The sequence below is a fragment of the Streptopelia decaocto genome (genome assembly GCF_964273445.1).
Source record: "Streptopelia decaocto genome assembly, chromosome: 20".
NCBI classification, from domain to species: domain Eukaryota; kingdom Metazoa; phylum Chordata; class Aves; order Columbiformes; family Columbidae; genus Streptopelia; species Streptopelia decaocto.
In genome coordinates this window covers 3,400,314-3,411,940 of record NC_138675.1, presented here as the reverse complement: position 1 = coordinate 3,411,940, position 11,627 = coordinate 3,400,314, and the positions used below count along the sequence as shown (strand labels likewise).

Genomic DNA, 11,627 nt, shown 5'->3' with positions numbered 1-11,627 from the left:
ATTGGAAAGAATTAAGATCATTTTCTTAATTGACGCAGGGAATGAGAGCTGTCAGGAGTATTTGTCTGAATTAAGAAACAAATAATAGTTTTTACATAAGAAAACTTATAATTCTGTAATGTGTTTGAATGTGTACTGGGAAACCTATTTTAAAACTGGAGTGAAGATGCATTGAGTCTCTCTGTTTAAAACAACCAAAATGAGGTCAGAATGCTCAGTGCTATCAGCCTGTAATGATGGAAGCAGAACGTTCTACTGAATGATTAAATGTAGCTGTTGGTACATGACTTCTCTGGTTTTTAACATATGTAGCAACTTACGCTGCAGGACATCAACACTTGTTTTTTTCTGAAATTACTTTTCTGTGTCAGCATCAGATCCCTCCTGAAGAAGTTCGAGGCTCATTTGACTAACATGCTTGTTAAACCTCAGTTATACCAACGGGTCAACAGAGAAGCCGAACGCATTTGGAGGTTCAAAAGTATTATCGTCATTGATGTGGGTGAAAATCCATTTTGCAATAGCAGACAGCTGAGAAACATGTCAGATCGCTAATACTGCATAATCTATAATACTGAAAGTCACAGACAATTCAGTGTTGTGCTGGCTATCTCATTCTTTAAGCTATTTTTTCTGCCAAAAGTTTCTTGTGGGAACATAATTTGAAATCAATTTGTTCAGTGATTATATTTACCTCAGCTTTCTACGCAGTCTTCCTCTGCACAATACAGAGACAACTCTTTCAGATAAATAAGATTCAATTAAAAAAGAAAATATAACAGGAAAGTGAACCACATCTACCCGGTAGCACGAGGTCAGCAAGACTACTGACACAAGCCAGAGAACCACGTGGCCTTGTAATACCCAGGCAGCTGGGCAGGAAAAAGTGAGCGGTGAGTCAAACTGACCCTTCTTTGCTTGGACATGCATGGGTTGCTTTCCCTTCCTCAAGAAAAACAAGAGACAGCAAACAGTAACTGGTGTATTGGGGTGTTCAGAGCCAGCAAGCTGCAAAGTTAATGGACTGCTTTTTAGGGCATGGTGACCCATAGGAGCGAGCGTAAGTAACAACACGCTTCTTTTATAGACTTTGGATTTGGATGGAAATCACATGCTTCTATTTTCATATAACTTCAGGAATATAAAGTGGTGTCTTGCCTCTGTTTACCGTCACCACACTCCCCCTCAGACTGCATCTATCCTCTATTTTTTTTCCTCTTGTACTTACTCTTTGGTCACTCTCAAGCTCAAATTCTAGTGCTTTCTCCCTTGTTTAAGGAGGAACTGTTATGTCCTACATTTATGCAGAAAAAACAGCATATACACTTGCCTTGATTCTTTTTTTCTGTGTTAATGTGTCACGATGCCCACAGCCAAGGTGAGCACAAGGAACTGAAAAAGGTGTGCAAATAGAAATTGTCTCCTCAGAGGTCTACACGCTTTTCAGTTGTATCCAGTCCACACAGGATGGATCAGTACGTTTCTGCTAAAGCACCAGCTTGAGGGATTTGTTACAGAGACACAAGAGGGTGTTATGTTTCAGGAAAAGATGACAGGAGGGGGTAACTCTCTACCTTCCATGGTACTGGCAACATTCAAGTTGTGTCCTGCGTCTTCCATCTGTGGTACCTCAGCCCCACCAAAACAGAGTCTGCTCTTCCCTCACACGTTACCCTGCTGATCTGACTCTCCTCCAGAATACAGAAAGGTCATTTCTGTTGAAGCTGTCAGCTCCACGAAAGGATCGAGGAAAGGTACTGAGGTGATCTCAGTAGAACAGAGGGGCAGTTTATCAGTCACAAAAAAGTGACTGAACACCAGATAAAAGAGAATGAATGGCAGGGAGAGGGTAAAGTCCTGTTTTTCTCCATGTCCATCTCTAAGTTAGTTGCTGAAATCTGTGAGAGAGGCCCACCACTATCCACATTGCAAAATCTCCTTCAGAAAAGCACCCTAAGGAAGATGATTTTGTTCACTAGAGAATGTACCGGCTGCTTGTGAATGAGGTCTCAGCAGGCTGAGCAGAACACCAGGTTGAAAGATCGTAGCACCAGGGAGGTAAGAGCTACAAAGACAGTGCAGAATATTCTGATTCTCAGGGCTGTTGGTTGTTTGGTGAAAAATTCAAAAGATTACATTTGACATAATCTTGCTTTAGCCCCAGATTTATGACCAAGTGCTGTCAAAAAGGTGGCTGTCACCAAGATTAAGTTTATTAAAGCCACATGAAGAAATAAATACAAAAGAGATGATCCAAGGTCACCCTGTATTCTTTTCTCAACAGTTGCATTTCAGCTAGAGGAAAACACAAGGCCAAAACAATGTCTGCTACAAACAGATATGTTCTCTTTGAAATAAATGCACCCACTTATGCTCTGCTTGCATTAAATCTGTTACCAGCGTTTTATGAGATTTGGCAAGTGTGATGCTATCTGTTAATATCTGAAGGTGGGAGCGTCCAGGGAGTTGTCTGAGAGGCTTGCAAGACTAGATCTGATCATATCCACCCACACTAATTAACACATTACATAAAAGCACAACAAGTTTCTCCTTGCAAACATCAGAATCACTTGCCCGGGCACTTTCTGTGAAGAACTATAGGGATGGACTCTCACTTTTTAACCTCAACAGAACGAGGGATAAGTAGGCAGGGTATAGTTCCAGTGTCAGGGCTCACTCCTCCTCTGTAAAAACTATAATAACGGGTCTTCTACTTCTTCATAGATTGGAGCAAGTAAAACTGGAGGAGCTCAGCTAATTTCATATGAAACTCCTGTGACCTGCTCCTACAGCTTCACCTAGATTCCTCCAGCAGGATAATAAATATATACGCAGCTTTAGATTTACTCCAGACTCTTTGTATGACATCTGGCTTCAAGATGGTGGCACTGGAAAGTGCAGTAATGACATACGAAAACAGAAGGAAAACAAAATAATTGTGCAGTGGAAAGCAGGAGGCAGTGGAGAGAGCAGGGAAAACCAAACTTAAAATAAGTCAAAGGGCGGAAATTCCTCTGAGAAGGCCTTAGGCTTCAACAAAGCTTGTCCATATTTGCAGCACTTCAAGATTACCCAATACTAACCTTATGTGAAAAGGGACAGTAGACCTCAGCGGGCATTCCAGAGGAGCCTTTCTGTAAAAAAAATAAAGTCTGCAAATGTATCCATCCAAATGTGCAAGTAACTGGATGGAGAGAGCATTCTATCTTGTAACACTCAGGAGAGCAGAAACCTCTTACCCAGCTCTTCCTTACTATCTGGAAAAGCAAAGTCAATGTTTTCCTCATTCTGTTTGCCACATACCTCTCCCCCGCTGTGACTGCTATTTGACCTGCTGGCCGCTCAGAGACCCTGAGGGAAAGAGAGAGGCAAGTCTGTGTGTGTAGGAGAGTGAGATGACAGTCTCAGCTCTGTTCTGACTTGTTTATGTTCATTAGAAAGAAATCAACAGCACTTAGTATGTAAAACAACCTCTGAAGACAGGAACAGCTTTCATACAGTGCAGGAAAAGAGCAGATTCACCTAAGAGACAGGATTTGGGGATGAATGTGGAGTTAATTTCAATGTGTGCACCAGTTTTTACCTCACTTTTCCATTAGGATGTCATTAATCAACACAATCTCAGCATAAAGGTTTAATTTAAGGGGATACTGTGGGGTGCCCTCTTTCACCAATTCTGTTTGCTCTTGCATCTACAAGCCTGACTGTGAGTAATGAGAAACTAAAAAGGCTTAGAGTGCATAAAGGGAGGTACCTATAACCATCCCATGCCCTCCGAAGCATCTCTTGATAAATATGGTACCTTCAGTATTCCTGGCAGATCCTGGAAGGGTTCTCCCTTCATTGCACTTGTGTTTTCAATGAACTGGTTTTCTTCTCAAAAAACAGACAAAAAATAAAGCTGAAAGTATCTATTAGAGCGGGCATCAAAATCACAGAGATCAAAGTTTCTTTTTGTCCTCTCCAGAGAGCCTCAGACATCTAGGAATTCAAAACAAAACTCCATGGTAAGAAACCTTTCCAAAGCTGATATGCTCTGCACTGACGCAGATCCGAGAGCTTCTCAGCACACCCATGCAGGCACAAACACTCGCATCACTGCACCGGAGCCGTTGGTCTCCATTCTACACAGCAGAACCAAAGGAATATCTCAAATACAGCTCACAGCTTTTCTGCTGCAACTCACATCTCTCTCAGGAAGTGATGCATTTCGGCATATGGGTTTTTTCCCCTTCTAAAGTTTTGTATAGAACCTCTTGTTTTATGAACAAATACTGCTTTTCCTTTCTTTAGCATGTACGCTTTGCATTTGCTGAGCTTTTGACAAACATTTAGGTAGTCAGACTTACAGCTTTTGAGGTAGGGAAACACTAGAAACATCTGCTTTGCAGGTCAGGTGTACCTTGAAACTGTGCAGCTTGCCCCAGGTCACACAGGACATCTATTGAAAAGCTTGAAATTCAAGTCAGAAGCCCTACATTCACTCCTTTCACCACGTGCTGTTCCTTGAGGCGCTTCATTTGAGTGTTCTCCTGTCAAGCTTGCTACTTGCCTGTATTGCAATTATATTAATTCCTCTTTTAGTAGCGTTCCAATGTGTTTCAACTACATTACTATGCCTAGCGCTGCACACTGCATCTGGCATAGGAATGCAGTGTTGCTTTTACTAGGCTGTCAAAGAGAACATATCATTACAAAAATAAATAATGTCTAGCTGCTTCTGGTATTTCAGTCTGAGCAGTATTTGTCACTTTTGGCTGCTCAATGCCTGATTCAATGCCCCCAAAAAACAACGGGTATATTCCCACTTGAATTCAACGTGCATTTAATCAGGTCTTTGCTAACTGTGCTTCCAAACTTCACATTTCATGAGCACCACAGTACTGTCTCTTCTATTTTTAGAGCATTATTCCACTTACTTCACTGTGCAGATTGATACAATGGATTTTCCTCTGCATGGATTATGTCAGTGAATACGTGTTTGTACAAGCAGCCTCTAGTTTTAGTTCTAGATTTAGTTCAACTCCAACGTGATGCTGCCTACATGCATGGCAATCTGGGATTAATGCTAAAAATATAGATATATTTTATCATAAATGAACAAAAATATTCAGAAAGACAATTAAACTTCATATATGAGTTCAGTGACAGAATCTTCCACTATTCAGACCGTCTGCTCTTCTGCCTGAGCACTCCTCTCCAGCCTTCCCAGTACGACAGCTTTCTTGGGCCCAGCACAGTCCTTCCAGACAGAAGTCCCGGGTGGCCTTTAACAAAGAAAACATCGCTCCACAGTTCACTCCTTCCCTGGTGTGAGTGGGGCATAGCTTCATCAAGAGACCTCAAGTGAAGGAAGGGGAAGGAATCTTCCATTAACTGTCCATAACTTTCAGTTCTTCCAAATATTTTGGAAGTTCCGCATTCAAAAAGCTGAAATGAAACCAGTAGCAGTTAGTAATTGCAGTTCCTCTGAAGAGAAGGAATGAAGTGTGGGGTGTGATGTGCTGCCTCTCAGCCGAGACAGCCTACAGACAATTTAGAAACAAAAATTACATCTTAAAACCATAAGTAGATTTAACAATTGAACTCTAAAGAATTAAACATCATATAAGCATTTCACACTTTTTTGTTTTTCTTTCCAGAGGTCCATAGTCTACTCATTCAGTCCTGTGCAAAGGTCACGTTACTATGGATATGACCTGCAAGAAATGTGTTGCCTCAGAGCAGTGCAAGTCACATGAACAGGCGACGAGCCAAGACTGCTGATTCACAGTCCTGTCAGGATTTTCATGCTTGTGTTGGCTTCCCTGAAGAACAGTCCTTGCACCATCAAGTCTATGTTCGCCCTTTGAAAGTGTTCATGCAGGTGTAGCTCCCAGAAAACTTGTGGATTTCTTCAAGTGCTGCCTGAGGGAGAATGCTGCAGGAGAAGCAGGAAGAAGATAAGCAGACCAGACAAACCTCTTTGCCTATTCTAATAAGAGGATGTCTAAATAGGTGTTATGCACTCACATACGTAAGTACATATATTCTCAAAAATCAGCTAGTGAGAGCACACAGACAAAACATGTGTCAGCATCCTGCTATGAGCAGGCCTAAAGGGAGAAAGTTGTATCAAGTCACTCTTTCTCTACAGAAATAGTTACCCAAAAAGGACTGTAAAAACTGTAACTTGGGAGATGCAATCATGTTTTATTCCTCTCAAATATTGTGCCAAATCTTGCACTCTGAAATAAACAAATTTAAAGCGAGTTCTCTGGTTAACTTGCCATCTATTTGTGCCAGGCACATGGCCTCATCATACACTATACATATAGATCCAATTTCCTGACAGCTACTGTACTGTAATGTAAAATAAATGATTAATTACAATAAAGGAGAAGGAGAACAGCCCTGTAGAATTCAGTCTGTAGAATTTCTGGGAACTTTTGAGAGTATCCCAAATATTACATTTAGAGCATTTATCGTGAATTATTTTTTCTTGTTTGAAATGCAATATTGTCATTATTTTCCAGGGAAATCTCACAACCTTGTTTCAGCTCCTGACTGAAGCGGGTTTTCCAAAGGCTTTAGTGGAAACTCTCATGTCCTTTCTCTTTACTTGTTTAAGGATATGAAGTTGGGCCTTTCTTTCCTTAGGGACTTTAAAATTCCTGTCCTAATCATAGACGATTATTTTTAATAGTTTCATTGCTGTAACACAAGCAATGCTCTCTAAATACTGTTCTGCCTTGGTGGACAGACACAGAGGACCGCAAGCCAAGCTGCGCTATTGCTGGACAAAGGAAGTATTTACCTTTTGAGGATGACAAGAACATGCATTGTCCAGGGAAGGAGCAGGAAGGCTTGATTCATCTGAACGGCTTCTACTGTCCTCCTAGCCACTGTCTCTGGCTTGAGAGGAGGAAAAAGATTAGGGAACCTGAATAAAGTAAAAAATAAAATAATTATTTGTTAATCAAACTCCTTCTTTAAGATATCACCTTCCAAGCTCTGTTGCTCACTAAGCTGGTACTGGTTCCTGGCATTCGAACATGCCCCAAGCATGCTGGAGGGAGCAGGAAGTTCCAGATCCAGCCAGAAAGCTGGAGAGCAGAAAGCCCAGTTCCAGCCAGTACTCCTGGGTCAGCTAAACCGTTAAGAATGTTAGTGCCTTTAGGGTGAAGTGGCAGACTGCATTTGGAGCCTTAGTTCAGGGATTTTCTTAAATTGTATGCAAACCAATATGAAAATGCTGTCTGTTCAGTGTTGTTTTTCCTCTTCCTCTCTGTTGCTCTTTGCTTGATCCAAATTCTTGACAGGTGAAAGACAAATATTTTCCCTGTTGCTTTAAATACCAAACATAAGGCTTTTCCCAGCTCAAGCAACAGTTTGACACTGCATGTTTTCTTGACTAATAGAGCATAAACTATAAGAATAGGTTATTTTGTCTGTTGTAAAGGATTAATTCGGTCAGCCATTAGCCTTTGAATTTAGCTTGTTCTCTTAGATAGAGGTAAAAAGGAGGTACTGATAGCCTTACTTCGGTAAGTGGCTGTCATTCTTTTCAGTGGGAAAGACTGAAGTATTTCTACGAAGAAAGAAGGAATCTGTGCTGTTAATTCTCAAGTAATTTGTAGACTGTTCCTTTTGAATGACCTCAATTTTCAGATTGCCTTCCCTCCCTCTCTAGAGGCTGCACGGGGAAAAAGAGCTTGCAGATTCTGTGCAGAAGCAAAGGTCTCTCAGCACAGGCAGGCTGTATGAATCCGCCAGCAAACTGAGGAACCAGTCTGATAGGTCCCAGGTGGCCTAGAGTGACCCTCTGTTCCCAGGCGGCCAAATGAGACATCAAATTCTCTTAACTAAATGAAGCATTAATTAGGAGTGTATTCTGATGATTCATTTAAAATGAGATGCTTTCTTCTAGTTCCCCTGGACTGACCTGATTCTCATGCCCTGAAACATCTCCGTGCTGGTGTGGAAGGGCAGGACTGTTGTGGCGTTCACCCCAGGACAGTCGAGCAGCCCCAGGGTCAGGCTCTCCATAAAGGCGAAGGACGAGGCTTTGGAGGTGCAGTAGTCAATGGCTCCAGGGATGGCTGACAAGGCCAGGACAGAGTTCAGGCAAACAATGTGTCCATTCTGCAACTCCAGCATCCTTGGCAGGAATGCTTTGGTGGTCTGAAGAACAACAGAGAGGAATAGAAAAAAGGTTTGCTCAGCAGAGATACAATAAAAACAGTAGTTACTGGGAAAAAAAAAAAAAGGTGACATGGAGACAAGAAGCCGAACTGTGCTGTTCATTGTGCTGGGAAAGGAGCGGCAGACTACCTTGTTGCTTTGTCATTTTCCGAAAGATTCTGAACAGGCAAAGTTTGTGTAGAAATAAAACCAAATCTCTCCTAGCACATAAGGAAGCAGTACCCACAGATATAGGCCATGAACAGGATGCTTTGAGTGTTTAAGAACTTCTTGTAGAGGACAAAGTCTTCAAGAAAGTGACGAAATCACAAAAAAAAAATTTTTAAAATTTATTCCTATTATCTAATTTGGAATGGAATGAGTTTCACACTAGCTTCCTTCCCCGCGCAATGGAGTCTCACTCTCCTCTGATGTTCCATGCACATCACTGTACAGAAAAATAGCCTCTGTCAGCTCCAGCTTTCTCAAAAGAAATCAGATGTTTTACTGGAAATCCCAGGATGAGGATACATTAGCATCAAATATTGTGTTACTACTGGAAAAATTAATTTTTGTAGACTTCTTTCCTCTGGCCTTTGCCCCTCACATTGTTTGTTCCGTCTCCTTTACACGTCGGACTGATTTTACCAAACATCATTTAGAAAAGCTTTGTAGCAGCCAACAGTTTACTGGCAGTAATCTGTCACTCTCCTTCCCAGTTCTGAATACATGTGACAGAAGAGCTCATCTTACCCAGAACTGGCCCAGGGTGTTTATGTGCTGTGATTTGAGCAGTGCGTCATCATCGCTGTCCATCAGGCTCTTACCATGGACCACAGCAGCATTGTTCACCAGGATAGTGATGTCGCCCACCTGCAAAAAAAGCAAATGACCAGTTACAACTAATATCTCTCCTCAAGAATCAGCAGTCACCGTTATATCTGAATATCTACTATTGCCTAAATACATTTATATTTTCATAGTTTTTCACATTCTGGCCTATAGGCCTTGTAACCCTTCTGGATCACTTAAAACAGGTAGCTAGACTTTGTACAACACAATCTGGATGGTCATCCATCCATCCTCATCAAACATTCCTAAATTCTACCCAAAACCAGTGTTTCCACAGCCACTAACCTTTTCCCGCACAGCTTTGGCTTGCCGATAGACCTCCTCTCGATTTCCTACATCGCAAATGAAATAATGGCATTCCGTCCCCATCGCCCTGATTTCCTCTGTGGTCTCCTTCAGGCATTTCTCAGTTCGACCCCACAGGATGATCTGCAGTGAAAAAACCTTTTGTTAGAGTCAAACAGCTTCTGCTTCAAATCTAAAATAATTAAAACATGCTTCTAACTTCAACAATTTGATCGAACATCTTTGATGTGTTTGCACTGCCAGCCCCGTTGCCTTGTTTCATTTAAGACTAACAATGTTTTTCTATTAGATGGGGATGGGACTCGAGTATCATGCTGGTAGCTGTATCGCACTGCTGATGTTATTTACAAGCAACACAATAGCTGACACAAGAAATCAGATCTTTAGCCTAACATGACAAACACATGAAACACTTGGCAATTTTCTGTATCATGACATTTCAAATCTATCCCTGCTTTTGCTATACACACACAGAGAAAGATCAAATTATTCTAAAATCCCAGACCTTCCTGTATACCTGGTATGTTGTTTTGTTCTTGTTCTACATTTGGAGGCAAGATCTGCTCTGCAGTAAAAAATCTTTTTTCAGCGTATCATATGTAAGTATTTGCAATGCTGTTTGCAGGCTAGTGCCCTGGCTACATTTCAAACAAGAGTTTCATCCTAATACAGACATTTAAAGTGAGCAATCTCAACCTCTTAGCAGGATTGGATCAGTCAAATGAGACACTAAAAAATTAACCCACAAGTTGATGAGTGATGGAAGGCAGGAGAGGAAGAGAAATAAGGTGTCAGACAAGTGGAGGAAGGCAAGAAACGGCCCTCATGTATGTAGCACTCTGGGATTTCACGCTGCTATTGCAAAATAAAAAGTAGACCCCTTACTTCAATCTCTTTCAAACATCCATACAGCCTCCTGTTCCCAAGAGCTGCCACCGATGCACTGGAGGTCAGGAAATATATGGAAGAATAGTTAAGCAAAGGACAACCTGTCAAAGGAACATCTGTCTGTGATGCAGCTCTTGGATATAATATTTTTTATGCCCCAACAGTTACTTGGGGACCTTTAATATCCTACAGGCAAGTCTTGCAAGGTGACCCCTTTAAAACCTGGGCCACCTGGGGAAGACGGAATTTGCTGGTTATCCTGCTGACAGCATTCACTTCAGTACTGATTTTTTTCCCTGGGAAGTTTCCGTGTCCCTGACACTGTTCACACTCAGGTGAAGGCTCCAGCCTGCGTAAAGCAAAAGCAGTAAATAAAAGACTATTCTTTCGTGAGAGGTGAAAGTTCCCTAACGACGCAGTGGGAAGTGAGGTTTCCTGCCATCATTTCTGCTACTTTTTACAGATGGATAAAACTCTCAACTCAATACAACAGGCTTTTGGTCCAAATTCAAGCTTGACCGCTCCTACGAGATCATATGAGACTTTCAATTTCTCTCTTACATCTGGCCAAATTAAATTGGCACAGGCTTCCCTCTGGCCTCCGAGGAGATCAGATCTTACAGACAGACAAGACTTTTAGTTGCTGCATTAGCCTCATGGTTGAGGCTTCTATTGCTCCTGAGCTCGATCCTTACAGAGGGCTTTGGCTTCGTGTTTCTGTGTAGGCAATACTTATTTTTTGTTTGTTTGCTTGTAGCAGTTTTCACCAATGTTTTTCTAGGTCCTTATTCCACTGTCGCCTCCTGAGATTTTCTACAAACCTATTCATCAGTCCTTGGTTCTCCTGAATTCACCTCCTTCTGCAGAATCTGCAATTTGACAATTTGCTGTTTGGTTCTCATAAGGTTGTATTATTTGTAACCTTCTCACTAAACCATTCAACTAGACAGCTCAAGAGTCGGGAATAACTACACACATTCTCAATGCTCCTGAACAAAAACTCTTGCTCCTTGTTGAGCTGATGAATGACAGGGCTCGGGCCTGTGTTTTGCTGATGCCCCATGGCCTAAACATGGGCAGTTGGCACCTCCCTTTACATGCAAGCAAGCATGTATTTTACTCTTTACTCAGTCAACATCAAGAAAGGGACCATGTAGCTTCATCCTGCCCTACTCAGGATTTGAAGGCTCTGCATTTGTAAGGACTCTAGATCTGCAGTTTAGGAAATGGCCCATTTTACTAGGAAGCACAATTGTCAACATGTAGACAGGGCTCTCAGAGTCTGGTCTGTGTCTCCTTTCCTTTTTTAAGTTTAAATTGGCAATAAGTGTGTCCCAATTGGAGGCTAAGTCCTGGAGAGAATGACACTTACAGACACAGGAGTTCCTGTCTGGGACAAAGGAAAACGCCGAGGAATA

General features: G+C 41.8%; 1 protein-coding gene across 4 annotated transcripts in view; it reads right to left on the bottom strand.

Annotated features, from left to right (window-relative positions):
• Positions 1–2,191: 2,191 nt before the first annotated feature.
• DHRS3 (dehydrogenase/reductase 3) overlaps positions 2,192–11,627 on the bottom strand; it is a 23,787-nt gene continuing 14,351 nt past the window's right edge. For all 4 annotated transcript variants that reach the window (XM_082069752.1, XM_082069755.1, XM_082069753.1 and 1 more), the window contains 5 exons: positions 9,301–9,444; positions 8,917–9,036; positions 7,925–8,163; positions 6,797–6,922; positions 2,192–5,920 (listed from right to left, as the gene is read on the bottom strand). In XM_082069752.1, coding sequence (XP_081925878.1) covers positions 5,836–5,920; positions 6,797–6,922; positions 7,925–8,163; positions 8,917–9,036; positions 9,301–9,444 — 714 coding nt within the window. In that variant the 3' untranslated portion in view covers positions 2,192–5,835. The remainder of the gene's footprint in view (positions 5,921–6,796; positions 6,923–7,924; positions 8,164–8,916; positions 9,037–9,300; positions 9,445–11,627) is intronic.